The 24,431-nt window shown below is 37.9% G+C and overlaps 1 protein-coding gene across 4 annotated transcripts in view; it reads right to left on the bottom strand.

Moving 5' to 3' along the window:
* Positions 1–24,431, bottom strand: part of ALKBH8 (alkB homolog 8, tRNA methyltransferase) — a 253,312-nt gene that overhangs the window by 31,196 nt on the left and 197,685 nt on the right. For 3 of the 4 annotated variants that reach the window (XM_061202589.1, XM_061202588.1, XM_061202591.1), the window contains 5 exons: positions 23,937–24,068; positions 22,850–22,945; positions 20,966–21,070; positions 19,781–19,851; positions 1,534–1,640 (listed from right to left, as the gene is read on the bottom strand). In XM_061202589.1, coding sequence (XP_061058572.1) covers positions 1,534–1,640; positions 19,781–19,851; positions 20,966–21,070; positions 22,850–22,945; positions 23,937–24,068 — 511 coding nt within the window. The remainder of the gene's footprint in view (positions 1–1,533; positions 1,641–19,780; positions 19,852–20,965; positions 21,071–22,849; positions 22,946–23,936; positions 24,069–24,431) is intronic. The other variant, XM_061202590.1, reaches the window with a different exon arrangement.

The raw sequence follows: 24,431 nt of genomic DNA, 5'->3' as shown, positions 1-24,431 counted from the left end.
AGCTAAAATCTCCAACCAGGGCAGTATTAATAAGTACAGAGCTCAGAAGTATTTTAAGCGACAATATATGTAAATTTTAGCAGTGTGATGCTTCCACCTCAAAAGGCTAAGGATTTATTCCTGCCAAAAGTGAATAACCCATTTCTTTCAGATTAGATTCAATCAAACAAACTCAAATTGAGGGTCATTCTGTAAAACAACTGGCCTTCTTAAAAGCATAAACATCATGAAAGACAAAGAAAAGTTGAGGAATTGTTTCAAATTAAAGAAGACTAACGAGAATTGACAACTAAGTGTAATGCAGGTTAATGGGCCAAATCCTAGATCAGAGGGAAAACTTAACAAGAGGTACTGACAGATTCTCTCCATGACCAAACTTTAGTCAGGTTCCTCTGAGCCCAAATAGGCCCTATCCTTGGGTATGTTCTAGATCTAGCCCCATTTTAGCAAGAATCCTGCTAAGTCAGTTTAGCCCAAATCCCCCACCCTCGATATCTGATCATCCTTGATATCTGACCAAATTCCTTACCCGCATCTTTCCCCCAGGTGATGTCTGATCATCCTGGCCTGCCTTCAGCAAGAATCCTATGGTTGGTTTAGCCAGAATTCCCCCTTACCACTGATGTTTCCTCTTAGTAGTTTTCTATCCACCCACACTGCCCCATTCCCAACCCCAGGCTCCTTGCCTATAAAACTCCATTTCTCCTTTTTGTATTGAAATTGAGGCCACTCCTATACTGAGGTCTCTTTTCCCCTGCTGCAATAGTTCCTGAGTAAAATCTGGTTTTGCTGCTTTAACTACTGTCAGGGTCTGGTTTTTCTTTGACAATACTATAAAGTACAACTAGCACAATTTCACAATGGATTGTATAAGAGTATGATAAGAGTATTTTACAATGTTGAATTTCCTGAATTTGAGGCTTACACTGCAGTTTCATAAAACAGGGCCTGGCAAACTTTTTCTGTAACAGGGCCAGATAGTAAATATTTTAGGCACAGAGGGCCACATACAGTCTCTACCACATATTCTTTTTTGTTTTTGTTCTTTACAACCCCTTAAAAATGTAAAACCATTTTTAGCTCAAGAGTTTTGTAAAAATAAGGGCTGAATTTGACTTACGAGCCATTGTTTGCCAACCCCTGATACAGACAATGTCCTTGCTCTTTAAAAATATGCAATGAAGCATGTAAGGGTAAAGAGTCATGATGGCTGCAACTTACTCTCAAATGATTCAGCAAAAATAATAATAATGATAACATGTGAGAGAGAAAACGCACAGCAAAATATTCACAATTGGTAAATCTATGTGACAGGTGAAGGGAATTCACCATACTATGCTTACAACTTTTCTTTAAATTTGAATTTTTTCCAAAATAAAAAGTTTAAAAAAAGCCATAGATGTCCCTGGGGTTTTAAACCCAGAAGCCTCAATGTGCAAGCCTGGAGCATGGTTCTGGTGGCTCAGGAAGAAAAGAATGAGAACTCCCACAAAGCAAAAGGTATCCTGTCATCAAGGTCATTTCAGTACATACCCATGGGTCCAAAGGTATCTAGATTCTCCTGTCATCACCAGCAAACTCCTACAAGGCAGCATAATGGGCACTATGACACCATCTGGGTGCTTAAAATCCATGACAATCTTGAAGTAAAGACAAAAGCATAAAGATCAATCCAAAATGTCATGTACTCCAAGAATAAGAACGATTCATTGATTCTGGATATCTTTCTAGGCTAATAGAGATTAAAACATGGTAATGCTTATAGGATGGCATAGCACAGAGGTTCTCAAACTTTAGTGTACATAAGAATCAACTGAATGACTAAAAAATATATTTAATCCACAGAGAGACTCAGTAGGTGTATCATGAGGCTCAGGAATCTGCATTTCTAACAGTCACCTAAGGAAATTATGATGCGGATGGTCTGAGGAGCATACATATACTATGCAAAACACTAGGGTAGTGGTCAAACACAAGGACTTAGGAGCTGATACATTCATATCCTGGCTTTTTCATTTACTGGCCATATGACTCAGGACAAGTCATTTAACCCTTCTGTGTCCAGTTTCTTCAACTCTTACAGGATTGTTAAATGGATATAAATTACAGTATCTGGCACATCATAAATACAAAAAACACTATTATTATTCATAGAAATATTAATAATTCATAATATAAGGGAAAGTAACTATTAGATGCAGATTCTCATATAATCCATTTTGCCTTTAAAGTCATGCAACATTTTGGATTTTAGAGACTGATTTACAAGAGATAAACAAAGAACACAGGAGGATTTTCAGCAATTCTTCCTAAATTACGATCAAATATTATAAATAGCAACATATAAAGGTACAACAGCCAAGAAAATGTTTTTGTGCTCAGGAACCCAAACACTGATGATTTCAGTCTAAACATAGCAGCAGCTAACAAATGTGAATTTAAAAAAGGCGTGTGACAGGGCTAAAAAATATTTAAATGAACAAATCAATCCATCTGAAAAATAAATATGACAACCAAATATCAGTGGGATGAACATAATTTAGCATAGTACCTTCACTAAAGGTAAACTTAGCACAGTACCTGGCACCAAAGAAAGCATTCAGTAACTGTTACTTACTATTATTAATAATAATATTGGATCAAGTTAGATAATGCACATGAAAATTCTTTGTAAACTATACAAAATTATACAGATCTAAGCTGGTTTTTTCCCTTTCTCATCTGCCATTCCAATCTAAGTATGGAAAATAAAGATGATAGAATTTAATTTTCCAAACAATTATCTGTTCCAAATGATGACATATATAATTTCAAATAGTCATACTCCAAAAGCATTCTATTTTATAAACACTGTAGATAAATTCTGAAGTTCTGGGCGTGAAACTTCCCTGAAACGTATAAATAAAAGAAGATGGACTGACAGACAGACAGAGGGTGGTTAGATGAATAGATATTTAATAAAGCAAGTATATTAAAATGTTAACTGTAGCATCAGGTGGTGAGTATATAGGGATTTGCTGTATAATACTATCAACTTTATGGTATGAAAATTTTCATAATAAAATGTTGGGAAAAGGGGAGAAAACCCCACTGTGGCCCATTTTTAAGCCATTATATATAGGTTTCAATTTTCTGAATAGACACTAAGGTCCACACATAAGAAAAAATAATAGTGTATTTATTAATTACATTATTAGAGATGATCAGTTGTGGCTTAAAGGAATGAAAACTGTCTGGGTGAAAACTCTTGATGGGAAAATATTCTGAGAGACTAGACTATAACTCATTCATTAGACAAATATTTATTAATCACTGTGTGAGGCATCAAAGACTCCAATGGTGAATAAGAGACATATTCTCTGCCCACCTAGAGATTACAGTTTCTGGCTAATTAATATTCCACATGTTTTAAAAATACAAAATACATATATATTTGTGAAATTCAAACACATCCTCTTCTATCAACAGAATAATGATTTTAAAATAGGGAAATCTCAGTTTAAACAAATGATTAGAACTGACAAGACAAATACAAACATGACACTAATTAATGTGGAAACATTTTGCTGAAATATAAAAGCCAAGTTTCAAGGAAGAAAAATACACTACCAAATAATCCAAATGTTATGGGAATTATGTTAGAAAATGTACAGAATGCTTATTAATGATTATTATTGATGATCATTATTGATTTACTAGAGAAGCTCACAGAACTCAGGAAGACAGTTTACTTACTGTTTATTAGTTTATTATAAAAGGATATGATAAAGCATACAGATGAACATCAGATGCAAGAGATGTATAGGACAAGGTAAGGAGTACAGAACACCCATGCCCTCTCTGGGCACACCACTCTCCCAGCACCTCCACGTGTTCATCAACCTGGAATCTCTCTATACTACTGGGATTTTTATGGAGGCTTCCTCATGTAGGCAGGATTAATTATTAACTCCATTTCCAGACTCTCTCCCCTCTCTGGGGAGTTTTTGTGAATTTAAGGAAATGACTTTTATTTATAAAATTAAATGTACATTTTCTATGAAAATCAAATTTTCCTTAAAATATTCCATCATAAAAATAAAGTATTATCAATATCATCACAGTATCTGTATCTGAAATATAATGCTTGTGGGACTTCCCTGGTGGCGCAATGGTTAAGAATCCGTCTGCCAATGCAGGGGCCACGGGTTCGATCCCTGGTCCAGGAAGATCCCACATGCCGCGGAGCAGTGGCCTGTGCACCACAACTACTGAGGCTGCGCCCTAGAGCCCGCGAGCCACAACTACTGAGCCCACGTGCCACAACTACAGAAGGCCGCGTGCCTAGAGCCCATGCTCTGCAACAAGAGAAGCCACTGCAATGAGAAGCCCATGCACCGCAATGAAGAGTAGTCCTCACTCACTGCAACTAGAGAAAGCCTATGCGCAGCAACAAAGATGCAACACAGCTAAAAATAAATAAATAAATAAATAAATATATTTTAAAAATATATAATGCTTGTTAAAGGCCAAAAAAAAAAAAGATTTTTTTTCAAAAATTCACTAAGGATTCACAATAAATAATGCTTGCCAGCAACTGCTGAATCATTCTGCCCTCTGACAGCTTTGCTCCACAGGAGCTTTTTCCAATTATTCTTTTTTGCTTTACCTATATTCTTTATTTTCTGAGATGGCAGAGTCAATAAAGATCAAGTTCCCAGCAAGCTCATGGTAAGACAAGAGGGAAGGGGGCAGGGACACAATCATTAAAAGAATGACACAGCCATTGAGGATACAATAAAAACTAATCCGCCTAATTGGTTATAACCAATTAGGCCCAAGATGGCAGAAGATTTCACTTCAGTAGACCTTGAGCCTTATTATAATGCATTAGCTTATTGTAACGCATTAGCATGCTAAATGACACACCCATAGGCACAATGATGGTTCCCAGGCTGACCATAAAAGGCCAAAAAGTGGGCTGTGGCCCAGTTTCTGGAAATCTCCATCCCTTCTCCAAACAGTTAGAATATTCCTCCCACTCGTTAGCATATGTAATTACCCATCCCATAAAAACTAACCACCCCCACAGCCTGGGACCCCGGTCTCACCTTCTGAGACTGACTACATTCTGTCTATGGAATGTGTCTCTCTCTAAACAAACTTTCATTTACTATGGCTCGCCCTAGAATTCTTTCCTACGTGAAGCCAAGAATCCTCACTTGGTAGCCCATCCCAGGAACTCACCCAAGACCTGGGACATGACCATTCTCTCACACCCCCTTCTCCTGCAACAATGGGGTGTGACTGAGGATAATGTTCAGTTCAAAGCAAACAAACAAAAAACCCTAGACATTCTGATCTTATAAAACCTTTAACACAACCAAAATACAACAGAAAAAAAAACCCAGACACAGCTATCACTAAAGTATTTACTCAAGTAAAGATAAGATGCAGGGACTTCCCTGGCGGTCCAGTGGTTAGGACTCTGGGCTCCCAATGCAGGGGGCACAGGTTCAATCCCTGGTCGAGGAACTAAGATCCTACATGCCGCATGGCACAGCCAAAAAAAAAAGAAAAGAAAAAAAAGATAAGATGCATAACAGAAAGTACATGAAACAGATCTCCTCCATGTTGGCTAAACAGGAAAATGAAAAAATATATTGCTACTGGGAACACTTCTGAGAAAGAAGACAAACTTAATCCTGATCCTTATTGGTTAAAAATAGGCTGAGACCTTTAACCTTTTGAAACCCTTGAGGGTATATCAACAAGAGACAATAAGAGGTAAAGAATGATGTGTGATTTATACAGAATGATGAAAGCTGAGAGGACAGAAGTGACTATACTTAGCTGGAGAAAATATTTCATACCTGAGAATTTAGCAGACTAGAAAGAAGTCCACCTGTTTCCCATAGCCTGCCAAATCTAAATCTTGCCCTAAAGGGACCCACCTGTAACTGAGCAGGACCCTATGGGGGCTTCCTGGGACAGACCCCTCCCCCATATCCTCTGCCTTAGCTCCCCTCTGAAGTACCAAGATAATAGTATCTGACGCATATTTCCTGAGTTTTTTACATGCTAAAACCACCACCAAAGGAAGAAATTAACTACTTAATGATTATGAGCACGTAGCCTCCAAACCTTCTGGCACCTAAGGATTGATCACCATCAATCAATCAGAGAATTGTGCAGAAGCTGATCACATATCCTGGGACACCCCTCCCTCACCTTGCCTTTAAAAAAGCTTTTCTGAAACCCTTCGGAGACTTTAGGGTTTTAGAGCATGAGCCACCCATCCTCCTTGTATTGGCACCTTTACAATAAATGCTGCCCTTTCCCTCACCACAATCCAGTGTCAGTAGATTGGCTTTACTGCATGCGGGCAAGCAGACCCAAGTTTGGTTCGGTAACAAAATGAAGTAAGTTTGCTTTTTATTTTAAATAGCAAACAAGTGATTCCACGTACCTCATCATGGCCATGTCTGCCATGTTTGGACACGTGAGAAAGGAGAAAAGGAAAAAGGGAGACAGACACAACTGCAAGGATACAAGACTGAAGCTACAAACTACTTACAAAGGAAGAAATACAACAATATCAAAAATGTCTGTTAACATACGTTCCCTGGATTTATAAATATAGAATCCCACCATATCATGAGATAACTAGTCCATTGTGAGGGAGAAGAGGAACCCTGAACATTTTTAGTAAAACAAATATAACTTTTTGTCCCTCTACAAAAGATGATACTCCCAGAAGTATATTTTCCTAAGCTGAAAAGTAGCTGAAAGAGAAGCTTGTGGTATACCATATTTTTCCAAAGCAGAGGAATTAATAGGAATTTTGCCTTGGGTGTGTTGGAGACCAACAGCTGCTGTCAGTGACCTTTAAATCTCCTACCTATACTACATAAGTCTGCTTAGTTTCCATCCTTTAAGAAAAGTTAAAATCAAGGACCACAACAAACCAGTTTCCCAACACTAGGAGCCATGAATTCATTTGCTAAATTCTTTGAAAACTGGAATCTCAAGATTACCAAGTCTTGTGAAACTCAAAGGGAGGAGACAATGGCAGTAACAACACACTCTGGAATCAATACACAGGACATAGGACCGCCCATGTGAAAATGACTAAAGAAAGAAAACGAGCTCTGCTCCCTTGTCCTACAGTCAGAAGCAATTTCCTAAAGTACAGGCCTTAATAGTCTTATCAAGAGGGGGAAAAAAATCTCATACATGAAGTTGAGATGGTACCTTATGGCATATAACAGTGATCTGCAAGTAGTAGATGCAGCAGCTAAATATCACTGGGGCCCAAGGAACTTATTTCTCACTGCTTCTGAGAGATGGTGTAAGAAGCTGAGCATCATTTGATGTTTCTAGTGTGAAAACTTTCCTAGTTGATCAGATACCATGAATACATTTAGGGGACATACCTGGGAACTTGTCTACAGTATTGCCTATGTGAAACAAGCAAAATTAGATCCGATTAAAAGTTTATAAGAAAACACCACAAACAAATCTACTCTAGAGCACAGCGTCAGCAAATTCCACCTTTCAAACACAACTCTACCTTACAAAACTAGGTCTCAACAGCTGAATAATAGATTCTGCCCTCTCTTCCTCTTCACCCCCAAATACAGATGATTTTTCAATGGTTTTATCTGGCTGAGCTCAAGAGGAATGTAAAATTAAAAGAGAAGGCATCTTTTAGTTTAATGGTCTAAGCACATTGCCAAATGCCATAAAAGAGAGCAAAATATACATTGCATAACAGAAAAATAAGCTTGAAAATGAACAACAGATGCCCAATTAGAGGCACTTTAGCCATCACTGAATATTCAATAGCTTAAACACCTATGAGATAATATGATCATGCTTATGTGTCTGCACTGAGACCACTTGCTATCAGCTCTCATTTATCACACTGTGGCTTCATTTGTTTGTAGGTACTGTGAAGTGAAATCCACCACCATCCAAAAAAGGACTCTCAAAGCAAGATCAGTCACAAACCACCTCAGTAAAATTAAGTTTTCCTTTGTACATGATAAGGCTACATACGTAATGAAACATTTTAGCTTAAATAAAAAATTTTGGGGGCTTCCCTGGTGGCGCAGTGGTTGAGAATCTGCCTGCCAATGCAGGGGACACGGGTTCGAGCCCTGGTCTGGGAGGATCCCACATGCCGCGGAGGGACTAGGCCCGTGAGCCACGGCTGCTGAGCCTGCGCGTCTGGAGCCTGCACTCCGCAGCAGGAGAGGCCGCGATGGTGAGAGGTCCACACACCGCGATGAGGAGTGGCCCCCCCTTGCCGCAACTGGAGAAAGCCCTTGCACAGAAACGAAGACGACCCAACACAGCCAAAAAATAAATAAATAAATAAAGGAGTTCCTTAAAAAAAAAACTTTAAAAAAAAAAATTTTTTTTTGGATTTTATCCTTATTTACTTGTTAGATTCTGTCTAGTAGATTATATTCCACAAATATTTTGGGGTGAATAAATGAATGAATAAATTCATCATAAATAATATATTTGAAAAAATAGGTGGTGTATCTTACATTTTTGGAGAGAAGGCTTCCTAAATTCCATTTATTTATGTCCTGGGCTTTCCTCCTTAAGCAAAATAAATCACCAGATTCATATACACAGATAACCAAAATAAGACAGCTAGCACAACAAGAACAATAGTAGTCATATGTATATCTATTCCTGAGGACCTGGCTATTCCTCATAAGGAAAAACTTACTTACTATAGTACCTACCTCAGGCCTAGCATAGAATAGGTGATTGCTACACAATGAGGTATCACCTCAACCTGTCAGAATGGCGATTATCAAAAAGAAAAGAAATAACAAGTGTTGGCATGGATATGGGAAAAATGCAACCTTGCGTGCTGTTGGTAGGAATGTAAATTGGTTCAGCCACTAAGGAAAACAGTATGAAAGTTCCTCAAAAAATTAAAAATAGAACTACTATATGATCCAACAATTCCACTTCTGGGTATTTATTCAAAGGAATAAACACTAACTTGAAAAGATATGTGCTCCCTCATGTGCATTATTTACAACAGCCAAGACATGGAAGCAACCTAAATGTCCATTAATGGATGAAGAAAATGTGAGATACACACACACACACAAACACACACACACATATACACACACACATTATTCAGCCATAAAAAAGAAGGAAATTTTGCCATTTGCGACAACAGGGATGAACCTAGAGTGTATTATGCTAAGTGAAATAAGTCAGACAAGAAAGACAAACATTGGGTTGGCCAAAAAAGTTCGTTCGGGTTTTTCTGTAAGATGTTATGATCTCACTTGTGTGTGGAATCTAAAAAAAACAAAACAAATGAAAAAACATAACAAAACAGAAGCAGACTCAGATACAGAGAACTGGTGGTTCCAATGGGGAGGTGGATGGAAGGATGAGTGAAATAGGTTAGGGAGATTAGGAGGTACAAACTTCCAAACTTATAAAATAAATTAGTCATGGGGATATAATGTGTAGCATTACAATATTATTGACTATATTCTGTATCGCAACATATGGTAACTAGGCTTATCATGGTAATCCTCTTACAACATATAAAAATATCAAATTACTATCCTGTACACCTGAAACTAATATAATACTGTAAGTCAATTATACTTCAATTTTTTTAAAAAAACTGGAAAAAAAAGTATATGCTTCCAGAGACACCAAATGGAGATAACAATTACAGCAGATTTTCAGTGCAACTAGAGGTAAGTTTTCCCCTCTTTACAAGCTTTAATTAAAAACTATAGAGGGGGACAGAGTCAAGACGGCGGTGTGGGAAGATGCAGAGTTCGCATCTCCCCACAACTGGGGCACCTGCCAGACTCTGGTCGGGGAGCCCAACACCCAAGGAGGATGGTACGATGTGGGGGGACTGAGGCGGGCAGGAGAAGTGGAGGTTGGACAGGACCAGCACCGCTGAGGGGTGGCTGAGAGGGGAGAGGGGTTCCCACGCCTGGAGGGACCCTCAGGGGCTCGGATCAGGGGGGAGTGGGCCCAGCATTTCCCCTACTGCATTGGCTGGGGAAGTCTGCCCGGTTCTCAGGCCGGGTCCTATGCTCTCAAAGGTCCCCTCCAGGCTGGGTTGGTCCTGGGGGAGTAGGAGGGAGGCTGGGAGAGAAGGATAGGCAGGCAGGAGGAGCCCTCAGGACCAGAGGAGCAGGAAAGGAGCAGAGGGCATTTGTCCCTCCCACTTGGGCACAGGGAGCCTGCTGACCTCCCAGGCCAGTCCCCCACCCTCCAAAGCCCCCTCCAGGCCTCATGGGCCCTGGGGGCATATGAGGGAGGCCGGGGAGATCAGCAGAGGCAGGTGGAAAGGGACCTCCGGGACCGGAGGAGCAGGAGAGGAGCGGAGGGCATTTGCCGCATCCACTCAAGCCCAGGAAGCCTGTTGGGCTCCCAGAGAGGGGGGTCCCCCACCCTCTAAGACCAGGGACAGGAGGCACTCCTGAGCCCCTTCTGCTCTGTTGAGCCTAAGCCACACCCTGCACCCCACCACAGCCTTTCCCAGCCCTGTTGGTCCTAAGCATAGGCCCACTCACTGCCCAAACATCACCCCTGCTTAGGCCCCACCCTCCACAGCCAAGGCCGTTCCAACCTTTTTTCTACTGTTTTTTTTACCATCCCGCAGAACTTGTGGGATCTTGGTTCATGAGCCGGGGTCGAGCCAAAGCTCCTGCAGTGGGAGCTCTGAGTCCAAACCACTGAACTAACAGAGAACCTCAGACCCCAGGGAATATTCATCAGAGTGACGTCCCCTGGAGGTCCTCACCTCAGCACCAAGACCCAGCTCTACCCAACAGCCTACAAACTGCAGTGTTGGAAGCCACAGGCCAAACAACCAGGAAGACAGGAACACAATCACACTCATTAAAAAAAGGAAAATAAAAACCAATGAGACAGCAAAAAAATATGTCACAGATGAAAGGGCAAGGTAAAAACCTACAAGACCAAATAAATGAAGAGGAAATAGGCAATCTACCTGAAAAGGAATTCAGAGTAATGATAGTAAACATGATCTAGAATCTCAGAAATAGAATGGAGACACGGATTGAGAAAATACAAGAAATGTTTAACAAAGATCTAGAAGAATTAAAGAACAAAAAACCAAAGATGAACAACATAATAACTGGAATGAAAAATACACTAGATGGAATCAATAACAGAATAACTGAGGTAGAAGAACGAATAAGTAAGCTGGAAGACAAAATGGTGGAAATAACTGCCAAGGAGCAGAATAAAGAAAAAAGAATGAAAAGAATTGAAGACAATCTCGGAGACCTCTGGGACAACACTAAATGCACCAACATTCAACTTATAGGGTCCCAGAAGAAGAAGAGAAAAAGAAAGCATCTGAGAAAATATTTGAAGAGATTATAGTTGAAAACTTCCTTAACATGGGAAAGGAAATAGTCACCTAAGTCCAGGAAGCACAGAGAGTCCATACAGGATAAACCCTAGGAGAAACACACCAAGACACATATTAATCAAACTAAAAAAAATTAAATTCAAAGAAAAAATATTAAAAGCAGCAAGGGAAAAACAATAAATAACATGCAAAGGAATCCCAATAAGGTTATCAGCGGGATTTTTCAGCTTAAACTCTGCAGGCCAGAAGGGAGTGGCAGGAAATACTTAAAGTGATGAAAGAGAAAAACCTAAAACCAAGATTACTCTAAGCGGCAAGGATCTCATTCAGATTCAATGGAGAAGTCAAAAGCTTTTCAGAAAAGCAAAAGCTAAGAGAATTCAGCACCACCAAACCAGCTTTACAACAAATGCTAAAGAAGCTTCTCTAGGCGGGAAACACAGAGAAGAAAAAGACCCACAAAAACAAACCCAAAACAATTAAGAAAATGGTAATAGGAACATACATATCAATAACCTTGAATGTAAATAGATTAAAGGCCCCCCCCCAAAAAGACACAGACTGGCTGAATGGATACAAAAAACAAGACCCATATACGCTGTCTACAAGAGACCCACTTCAGACCTAGAGACACATAAAGACTGAAAGTGAAGGGACGGAAAAAGATATTCCATGCAAATGGAAATCAAAAGAAAGCTGGAGTAGCAATACTCGTATCAGATAAAATAGACTATAAAATAAAGACTGTTACAAGAGATAAGGAAGGACACTACATAATGATCAAGAGATTAATCTAAAAAAGAAGATATAACAATTGTAACTGTTTATGCACCCAACATAGGAGCACCTCAATACATAAGGCAAATGCTAACAACCATGAAAGGGGAAATAGACAGTAACACAATAATAGTGGGGGACTTTAACACCCCACTTACACCAATGGACAGATCATCCAAACATAAAATAAATAAGGAAACACAAGTTTTAAATGACACAATATACCAGATAGATTTAATTGATATTTATAGAACATTCCACCCAAAAGTGGCAGAATACACTTTCTTCTCAAGTGCACACGGAACATTCTCCGGGATAGATCCCATCTTGGGACACAAATCAAGCCTCTGAAAATTTAAGAAAATTGAAATCATATGCAGCATCTTTTCTGACCACAACGTTATGAGATTGGAAATCAATTACAGGAAAAAAACTGTAAAAAACATAAATACATGGAGGCTAAACAGTGCACTACTAAATAACCAAGAGATCACTGAAGAAGTCAAAGAAGAAATAAAAAAATACATAGAAACAAATGACAACGAAAACACAATGACCCAAAACCTGTGGGACACAGCAAAATCAGTTCTAAGAAGGAAGTTTATAGCAATTCAATCTCACCTCAAGAAACAAGAAAAATCTCAAATAAACAATCTAACCCTACACCTAAAGCAACTAGAGAAAGAAGAATAAAGAAAACCCAAAGTCAGTAGAAGGAAAGAAATCATAAAGATCAGAGCAGAAATAAATGAAATAGAAATGAAGAAAACAATAGCAAAGATCAATAAAACTAAAAGCTGGTTCTTTGAGAAGATAAACAACATTGATAAGGCCAGACTCATCAAGAAAAAAAGGGAGAGGACGCAAATCAATAAAATTAGAAATGAAAAAGGATAAATCACATTTGACACCATAGAAATACAAAGGATTATAAGAGACTACTACAAACAACTATATGCCAATAAAATGGACAACCACAAAGAAATGGACAAATTCTTGGAAAGGTACAATTTTCCAAGACTGAACCAGGAAGAATTAGAAAATATAAACAGACCTATCACAAGTAATGATATTGAAACCATAATTTAAAATTTTCCAACAAACAAAAGTCCAAGACCAGATGGCTCCAAAGGCGAATTCCATCTAACATTTAGAGAAGAGCTAACACCCATCCTTCTCAAACTCTTCCAAAAAATTGCAGAGGGAGGAACACTCCCAAATTCATTATACGAAGCCACCATCACCCTGATATGAAAACCAGAAGAAGATATCACAAAAAAAGAAAATTATAGACCAATATCACTGATGAACATAGATGCAAAAATCCTGAACAAAATACTGGCAAACAGAATCCAACAACATATTAAAAGGATCATACACCATGATCAAGTAGGATTTATCCCATGGATGCAAGGATTCTTCAATATACACAAATCAATCAATGTGATACACCATATTAACAAATTAAGGAATAAAAACCATATGATCATCTCAATAGATGCAGAAAAGCTTTTGACAAAATTCAACACCCATTTATGATAAAAACTCTCCAGAAAATGGGCATGGAGGGAACCTACCTCAACATAATAAAGGCCATATATGACCAACCCACAGCAAACAGCATAAGCAATGGTGAAAAACTGAAAGCATTTCCACTAAGATCAGCAACAAGACAAGGATGTCCACTCTCATCACTCTTATTCAACATAGTTTTGGAAGTCCTAGCCATGGCAATCAGAGAAGAAAGAGAAATAAAAGGAATACAAATTGGAAAAGAAGAAGTAAAACTGTCACTGTTTGCAGATGATATGATACTATACATAGAGAGTCCTAAAGATGCAACCAGAAGACTACTAGAACTAATCAATGAAATTGGTAAGGTTTCAGGATACAAAATTAATGCACAGAAATCTCTGGCATTCCTATACACTAACAACAAAAAAATCAAAAAGAGAAATTAAGGAAACACTCCCATTTACCATCACAACAAAAAGAATAAAATACCTAGGAATAAACCTACCTAAGGAGACAAAAGACTTACTCAGAAAACTATAACACACTGATGAAAGAAATCAAAGATGACATAAACAGATGGAGAAATACACCATGTTCTTGGAATGGAAGAATCAATATTGTGAAAATGACAATACTACCCAAAGCAATCTACAGATTCAATGCAATCCCTATCAAACTACCAAGGGCATTCTTCACAGAATTAGAACAAAAAATTTTACAATTCATATGGAAACACAAAAGACCCCAAATAGCCAAAGCAATCTTGACAAAGAAAAACGGAGTTGGAGGAATCAAGCTCCCAATTTCAAACTATACTTCAAAGCCACAGTAATCAAGACAGTATGGTGCTGGCACAAAAACAGAAATATAGATCAATGGTAAAGGATAGACAGCCCAGAGATAAACCCACGCACATATGGTCACCTAATTCATGACAAAGGAGGCAAGGATATACAATGGAGAAAAGACAGCCTCTTCAAAAAGTGGTGCTGGGAAAACTGGACAGCTACATGTAAAAGAATGAAATTAGAACACTCCCCAACACCATACACAAAAATAAACTCAAAATGGATTAAAGACCTAAATGTAAGACCAGACACTATAAAATTCTTAGAGGAAAATATAGGTAGAACACTCTATGACATAAATCACAGCAAGATCTTTTTTGACCCACCTCCTAGAGAAATGTAAATAAAAACAAGAATAAACAAATGGGACCTAATGAAACTTAAAAGCTTTTGCACAGCAAAGGAAACCATAAACAAGATGAAAAGACCACCCTCAGAATGGGAGGAAATATTCGCAAATGAACCAATGGACAAAGGATTAATCTCCAAAATATACAAACAGTACATGGAGCTCAATATCAAAAAAACAAACAATTCAACTAAAAAATGGGTGAAAGACCTAAATAGACATCTCACCAAAGAAGACATACAGATGGCCAAGAGGCACATGAAAAGATGCTCAACATCACTAATTATTAGAGAAATGCAAATCAAGACTACAATGAGGTATCACCTCACACCAGTCACAATGACCATTATCAAAAAATCTAGAAACATGGGCTTCCCTGGTGGCGCAGTGGTTGAGAATCTGCCTGCCAATGCAGGGGACACGGGTTCGAGCCCTGGTCTGGGAAGATCCCACATGCCGCGGAGCAACTGGGCCCATGAGCCACAATTACTGAGCCTGCGCATCTGGAGCCTGTGCTCCGCAACAAGAGAGGACGCGATAGTGAGAGGCCTGAGCACTGCGATGAAGAGTGGCCCCCTCTTGCCACAACTAGAGAAAGCCCTTGCACAGAAACGAAGACACAACACAGCCATAAATAAATAAATTAATTAATTTAAAAAAAATCTAGAAACAATAAATGGTGGAAAGGGTGTGGTGAAAAGTGAAGCCTCCTCCACTGTTGGTGGGAATGCAAACTGATACAACCACTATGGAGAACAGTATGGAGATTCCTTAAAAAACTAAAAATAGAACTATCCTATGACCCAGCAATCCCACTACTGGGCATATACCCTGAGAAAACCATAATTCAAAAAGAGACATGCACCACAATGTTCATTGCAGCACTATTTACAATAGCCAGGACATGTAACCAACCTAAATGTCCATTGACAGATGAATGGATAAAGAACATGTGGCACATATATACAATGGAATATTACTCAGCCATAAAAAGAAATGAAACTGAGTTATTTGTAGTGAGGTGGATGGACCTAGAGTCTGTCATACAGAGTGAAGTAAGTCAGAAAGAGAAAAACAAATACCGTATGATAACACATATATGTGGAATCTAAAGGGAAAAAAAATGGTACTGATGAACCTAGTGGCAAGGCAGGAATAAATACGTAGACATAGAGAATGGACTTGAGGACATGGGGGAGGGGAGGGGGAAGCTGGGGCGAAGTGAGAGTAGCATCGACATGTATACACTACCAAATGTAAATAGCTAGTGGGAAGCAGCAGCATAGCACAGGGAGATCAGGTAGGTGCTTTGCAATGACCCAGAGACGTGAGATAGGGATGGTGGGAGGGACGCTCAAGAGGGAAGGGATATGGGGATATATGTATGCATATGGTTGATTCACTTTGTTGTACAACAGAAACTAACACAGTATTGTGAAGCAATTATACCCCAATAAAGATCTATTAAAAAAATAAAAACTATATACTGGGACTTCCCTGGTGGTCCAGTGGTTAAGACTTCACCTTCCAGTGCAGGGGGTGCGGGTTCGATCCCTGGTCGGGGGGAGCTAAGATCCCACATGCCTTGCGGCCAAAAAACAAAAACATAAAACAGAAGCAATATTGTAACAAATTCAATACAGACTTTAAAAATGGTCCGCATCAGAAAAAAACAACTATATAATGAACTTTTAGGGTGTTGGAGGAACACTTAGGCCCCATTTTTTGTATTTCCCTAGGAATGGAGAGAATCTCTATAGGAGTGAAAGTAATAAGAAGAACAAACCTCGCTTTTCTCCATTCCTTCACTTCCAACTCCCCAGGAGAGAAGGCATACCTCAGCTGATTGGTTAGCCTGGAGCCAAACCTGCTTGGGTGAGCCCTTTCCTCTCTCTTTCTCAAATCCCGCTGGTTTGCAGAATCTAATTTATGCTTCCTCATGTCCTCTGTTATAGGGGCAGCCTCTGCCTCTATAGGAAAAGTCTCCAGTTGTACCAGTGTAAAGGACAGTATGTCTAATTCATAGGTGAATTATTAATAAGTCCACTTGGCTACAGATCCAAAGCCATGATCTTCCATGTTTTCTCAGTAGTTAAGTTGACAATCTGATATTCATTTATCTTTCCTTTCATTTCTCAATTGGTTACACAGGAGGAAAAAACAAAGATGTTCTTTACTGGTCCCGTAAAGCTACAAGCCAGGATAAGAGGTAAAATTAAAATAAACCAGACAGAGAAGAGCTCTTTTCCCTTCCTGTCCTCATTATTTTTGAAAGCACTTAATAAGAATCCACACATGTAGTTGATAAGATGGTTCTGTCTTATCAAACACACTAGCTCTGTAGTCACAGTATCGACATAATCACACAAGCTCAGCAAAAGTTAAAAAGCCAAAGCACTATAGTTAGTGATGGGAACTAAGCAAACGCAAAAAGATACTAGTAAACAGTATTTGCATCCAGGAACAAGATCAGATTTTGAAACAACCTCATATTTTAAAGATTTTTGTAGATTTGAAATTCTGATTTCTCTTTTTTTTTAATTGGAGTATAATTGCTTTACAATGTTGTGTTAGTTTCTGTTGTACAATGAAGTGAATCAGCTATATGTATATCTCCTCCCTCTTTTTTTTTAATAAATTTATTTATTTATTTTATTTATTTATTTTTGGCTGCATTGGGTCTTCGTTGCTGCGCGCGGCCTTTCTCTAGTTGTGGCGAATGGGGGCTACTCTTCGTTGCAGTACACGGGCTTCTCATTGCAGTGGCTTCTCTTGTTGCGGAGCATGGGCTCTAGGCGCGCAGGATTCAGGAGTTGTAGCACGCAGGCTCAGTAGTTGTGGCGCACGGGCCCAACTGCTCCGCAGCATGTGGGATCTTCCCGGACCAGGGCTCGAACCCATGTCCCCTGCATTGGCAGGCAGACTGTCAACCACTGAGCCATCAGGGAAGTCCTCTCCTCCCACTTGGACCTCCCTCCCACCACCCCCATCCCACCCATCTAGGTCGTCACAGAATACCAAGCTGAGCTCCTTGAGCTATACAGCAGGTTCCCACTAGCTATCTATTTTACACATGGTAGTGTATTTATGTCAAATCTAATCTCCCAATTCTTCCCACGTTCCCCTCCCCCCACATGAACACATGTCCGTTCTCTATGTCTACATCTCTATTCCTGCCCTGCAAATAGGTTCATCTGTACCATTTTTCTAGATTCTACATATATGCGTTAATATACGATATTTGTTTTCCTCTTTCTGGCTTACTTCACTCTGTATGACAGACTCTAGGTCCATCCACATCTCTGCAAATTACCCAATTTCATTCCTTTTTATGGCTGAATAATATTCCCCTGTACATATGTACCACATCTTGAAATGTCATTGGACATTTTGGTTGTTTCTATGTCCTAGCTGCTGTAAACAGTGCTGCAATGAACATTGGGGTACATGTGTCCTTTTCAATTATGGTTTTCTCAGGGTATATGCCCAGTAGTGGGATTGCTGGATCATATGATAGTTCTATTTTTAGTTTTTTAAGGAACCTCCATACTGTTCTCCACAGTGGCTGTATCAGTTTACATTCCCAGCAACAGTGCACAAGGGTTCCCTCTTCTCCACACCCTCTCCAGCATTTATTGCTTGTAGATTTTTTGATGATGGCCATTCTGACCAATGTGAGGTGATACCTCATTGTAGTTTTGACTTGCATTTCTCTAATAATTAGAGATGTTGAGCATCTTTTCAAGTGCCTCTTGGCCATCTGTATGTCTTCTTTGGTGAAATGTCTATTTAGGTCTTCTGCCCATTTTTTAATTGGGTTGTTTTTTTTTTGATATTGAGCTGCATGAGCTGTTTGTATATTTTGGAGATTAAGCCTTTGTCCGTTGCTTCATTTGCAAATATTTCCTCCCATTCTGAGGTTGTCTTTTCATCTTGTTTATGGTTTCCGTTGCTGTTCAAAAGCTTTTAAGTTGATTTCTATCTAAAATTCTATCTGCAGTTTGCAAGGACTGCTTTAAATCACACTTTTGATAGCTTCTTTAGCAGTTCAAATAAAGTACAACTATTAAAAACAAGTCAGTGGGGCTTCCCTGGTGGCGCAGTGGTTGGGAATCTGCCTGCCAATGCAGGGGACACGGGTTCGAGCCCTGGTCTGGGAAGATCCCACATGCCGCGGAGCAATTAGGCCCGTGAGTCACAACTACTGAGCCTGCGCGTCCAGAGCTTGTGCTCCGCAACAAGAGAGGCCGCGACAGTGAGAGGCCCGCGCACCGCGATGAAGAGTGGCCCCCACTCGCCGCAACTAGAGAAAGCCCTCGCACAGAAATGAAGACCCAACACAGCCAAAAATAAATAAATAAATTAATTAATTAATTAATTAATTAATTTTAAAAAACCAAGTCAATGAATAAACATGAACCTCTTATTCTTCATTTGTAAAGATAAGGACATTACCCTCTACTGCTCAAAGTTGTTGAAGGGACTGAATCATATACTATACGTGAAAAAGTTTATCACAATTCCAGACACATTTTACTTTTCTTTTATCTATAGCCTGCAGCTACTATCTTTAGCCACTAGATGGCAATGCTGCTACAGTAAATTATTGCAAAATGGAAGTCTGGATTTTATTTAACTTCTAAAAGTAAAATGTGTAAAAATTAACTTACAGGACTTTTCCTGGCATCTGATGAACTGATAGATAAAACTTTGGACACCTAAAAGAAGAGACTGTGATAATTTCACACTCTGTAAGAAATGAAACTGCTAATGGTGCCTTTACATTTCATTTTTAAATCTTAATTCACTTGGATTAAGAAACGTGAGAAATCCTATGAAAAGGGCATTGTATAAGGTAAGGCATTTGCTGATAGCTAATAAAAATGTTTGAATATTTACCTCTGACCCCAAACTGAGAGAAACAATCTCATCCTCAAACGCAGAATGCGTGTCAACATGAGCAGGAATTCCTGAGATGGCAGATAGGATAACAGGTCACTTCATTTTTCCTTTTAGTAGATTTAAGACAACTCTAAATATAGCCTCACAGTATTACAGTGAAAACATCATTTGATAAACAGGAATGTACTGTAATTTTAGTTAAAAGGAAACATTTAAGGTGAATGTGAATAAAATTAAACTAAGTCTAAACTAAAAGTATAACTTCATGTTAAAGCACCATTGTGACCTGACTGTAAAATCAAGATTTGAGAGTCACTCCTTAACTAGGACATTTACCCAATCCCAGCCCAAGAGGAAGTGTGAAAGATAACTAACAAAGTCATTTTGACCTCTGAATACTGGATTCCCAAGTACTTGTAGAACAAAAACAACAGCCAGGTGTGAAGACTAATCTTATCAATAATTAAGAGATGGCTTCTTCCACCAGTCTCTCAATCTATGTTAAATGAGTATCTCTTACTTGAAAGGAACTTTGCTACATGGTGAGAGTACCTAAAGCTAGTAAGACACAATCCCTGTCCTCAAGGAGCTTATAGACCAATGGAAAGACTGATAGGTAAATAAGCTATCATAAAACATCCTGATAAATGCAGAGAAGGAAAAAACCCCACAACTCCTGCCATTAATAAAACCCTCAATATCATTTGATTGGCACAAATATCAGATGAAGATGCTGCTAACAAGTGCAAAAAAGCAATAACCTAAAGATTTTTTACTAAAATATCCTAGAATTGTCTTCCACATTCTCAACAGAAGAGAAAGAAGAGCATGATGATCCAACCAGTTAGCCTTCTTCTATGTACCTGTAAATTATTTGATTTCTTCCATTTTACATGCCTCCTTTGTTTTTAAAGCAATCTTCTCCCTCTCTAAAAAAAAAAATGTTGAGGGAGAACAAAAGAAAATCACAAATAGCAACTGTGTCTGTTTACACCTAGAGATGCAAATTCCTCAAGAGACTGAGTGTAGAATTGCAAATGGATTGAAATCAACACAGGTAACAAACATAAGCAAATTAAGAGTTAGTTCCAGCTAAAAAATACTATCTTTGATCTTAGAGAGTTATATAACCCACTTAGTTATGAAATATATGACTGGAATTTTAGAAGAAGAAATATTCACCATGCCCAGGTTCATACTGGTTAACAGTCAGTTGATCAGGTTTATGTTTAATGAAACCTTCCTTCAACCATTTCTCCAAAATGCTATCACAAATGTCCGGAAGACCTGAAACCAGTAATCATAAAGGTGAAACATATTAAAATATTTACTTTGCATATTTTACCCAAGAATGAAAAAACAGTCACTATGATAAAAATCACACAGCTTTTAGTTTAGTGGTCAGATCCAAACATAATAGTAAACTCACAAGCAAAGTAAAATAAAAACAAAATTTTAAGAATCTTTTAAAGTTATTTTATTGATTTTATCAAATAAAATGTACAAAAGAACAATTTTGCAGAAAACAATTTTGGTATTTTGTAAAACAGAAATAAAATTATAAAATTTACTATATTATATATTGGAAATTAGCCTGACCACTTTCTTTTTTGTTATTTTAAATTATTAATTTACTTTAAATTTAATTATTTTAAATTATTTCTTTTTAAAAAACATGCTTTTCAAAGTGGAACTAACTTACTTTTATTGGAGTCATAAATGTTATTTCATGAGGCAAAGGAAATCTTTAAATAAGATGAAAGTCATAAAAATACAGATAAATTTAACTCCAGCAAAGAATTCTACCAAAGGATTAATATCCTGATTATACAGTAAATTCTTATTAATATATTTGACCACCCGTTAGAAAAAACTGGTAAAGAAGATGAAAAAGAATTCACAGAAAAGGAAATAAAAATGGTCAACCTCACTAGTAATCAGATTATAAAGTTAGAAGTTTTACAATATCACATGCTGCTAGGGGTAGGGGGAAGGAGGTACACACTTCATGAGAGTATGTTGGTATAGCTTTTTTAGGGTGCAATTTGTCAGAGTCTATTGACATTTTTAAATGAACATAACTCTGACACAATTCTAATTTAGTAGTTTCCCTTGAGCAACTCTTGCTTTAATGCAGAAAGAGGTGTGTACAAAGATATTCACTGCAGCACAACTTGTAAAAGCTAAAAACTAGAAATAACCTAAATGTCTAGCAAAAGGAAATTAACTGAATAAGCTATTATTGAACATTCAATAAAATGAAAACCTATATAAGATCTCTAAGACATACTGTGATAATGTGGTAATATATGAATATACAATTTATAACATACAATGTAATACTACGTGTTAACACCTATATACGTTTACAGGTTATTTGGATGTAAACTCATTTATAAGGATTGAAATAGTATACACTAAACTGTTAATGGTACTACTTCTGAAGAGGAGTATGGGAGTATGGATAGTGTTCAAGAGAAATTAAATTTAGCTTTATTTGTATGTATAACATTTTTAACACAAAACTACACTATTTAGTTAATTAAAATGGTTTAAATTTAATCAACTGTTTCATAAGTTTACCTACAAATGACAAATGAAAAATAATCTCAACCATGATATCCTAATATATTAATTTTATTTCTGTACCAGCCCTTATTATTTATTAACAATTACTGGGTTTCCCTGGTGGTGCAGTGGTTAAGAATCCGCCTGCCAATGCAGGGGACACGGGTTCGACCCCTGGTCCAGGAAGATCCCACATGCCGTGGAGCAACTAAGCCTGTGTGCCACAACTACTGAGCCTGCGCTCTAGAGCTCACGAGCCACAATTACTGAGCCCATGTGCCACAACTAGTGAAGCATATGCACCTAGAGCCCATGCTCCGCAACAAAAGCCACCACATTGAGAAGCCCATTCACCACAACAAAGAGTAGCCCCAACTCGCCACAACTAGAGAAAGCCTGCGTGCAGCAATGAAGACCCAATGCAGCCAAAAATAAATAAATAAAATAAATAAATTAAAAAAAATTTTTTTAATGTATAAAAAAAACACAATTACTTACCCCCAGGTAATGGCTTATCTTTATCTACATGGTTGTTCTCATAGTGGAATTCATAGCCAAAATGCTTTACTCTTCTGTGTTTTAAGGATTTTTGAACTGTATGAAGAGAAGAGAGTAAACTGTATAGGAGAAAAAGAATTTCATTCCTCATATATTTCAAAGTCAACTTTATGAATGATTGGTTTAGTAATGGTAACTTTTGTTAACTGCTAAATTATTGTCTTTAGTAAAATGAAACATTCTACCTCATAGCTGCTATTCTTTTAAGTCTAAAATTGAAACAAACTTTTAAGGGTTTCACCCAGTCAATCTGAAAGAGCTAAACATGTCCACTGCCACTCACAAGATTGCTAATGATCTGGAAAAGAGTCAAAGTAACTAATTTGTAAATTTCTCCAGGAGGTTCTTACTACATTATAATGATATGTTACTGAACTGCTGATTCCTCCTAGGAAATTTGTCTTAGGGTACAGAGAACCAAATAAGACAATATAGGGTTGTCCCTGGGTATCCTTGGGGGATTGGTTCCCTCAAATACCAAAATCCAAGGACGATAAAAGTCTCTTACATAAAATAGTGCAGTATTTGCATGTAACCTACATACAACTTTCACATCCTCCAGCATGCTTTAAATCATCTCTAGATTACTTACAATACCTAGTACAATGTAAATGCCATGTAAAATAGTTGTAAATAACAATGTAAATGCTATGTAAATAGTTGCCAACATGCGGCAAGTTTTGCTTTTTGGAACTTTCTGGAATTTTGCTTTTTTTCCCAAATATTTTCAATCCATGGTTGACGGAATTCATGGATACAGAACAGACGACCAACTGTGTATAAAACAGCTTATAAATGTTAGTTCCACAAATGCTGACTAATAAATATTAATCAGTTTGGAGTTTTAAATTGATACCTATATAAACGTTATTTATTATTAATGCTCTTGAGAATTGTTGGTATGACTTACCTAACATTGTATCCAGGGTACTTTCAGTAATTTTGAGGAAATAGAGTTTTAATAAACCAAAGGAGGATAAGGCATTTTGCAGAAACTTTTAAATACCAGATTTAAAGTTTTACTTACAATTTTGATTGTCTGTATCTTCTGTCCAGTTAACACTTTCCAAAAGCATTTTCTCATCCTCAGAAGAAATAGTTTCTTCTATTACCATGAGGCCTGGAGGCAAGGCTTGAAGCCCCAACTCTTTCCACTGTGCTGTGGGAAATGAAATTAAAACAGTCGAAATACAAAACTTAAAGTTCTCATAGACAAATAATTCTGTCCAATAGCCATTTATCAGTTCATAAAACCCCAAACCTCATTTTTAGAAATAAGAATGCTGAAAGGCACACAACATATTAAAAACAGAAAAATAAAGGCCAAGATAAAAATTATGGTACATTTTATCCACTGCAATTACCAATAGCAAATAGAACAGTATTTACTTAAATATTTTGTTTGAACACGATTAAGCCACTTTTTAAATCTCACTAAGAAAAAAGGTTTCTCATAATATCTACAGTATGTACCTCCATAAACAAACCAGATTCTAAATACTGAATACAAAAATGTAAATAC

The sequence above is a fragment of the Eubalaena glacialis genome, chromosome 10 (assembly GCF_028564815.1).
Source record: "Eubalaena glacialis isolate mEubGla1 chromosome 10, mEubGla1.1.hap2.+ XY, whole genome shotgun sequence".
Lineage (NCBI taxonomy): Eukaryota > Metazoa > Chordata > Mammalia > Artiodactyla > Balaenidae > Eubalaena > Eubalaena glacialis.
Note: the sequence above shows the minus strand (reverse complement) of the source record. Positions and strands in the feature narration are given on the sequence as shown.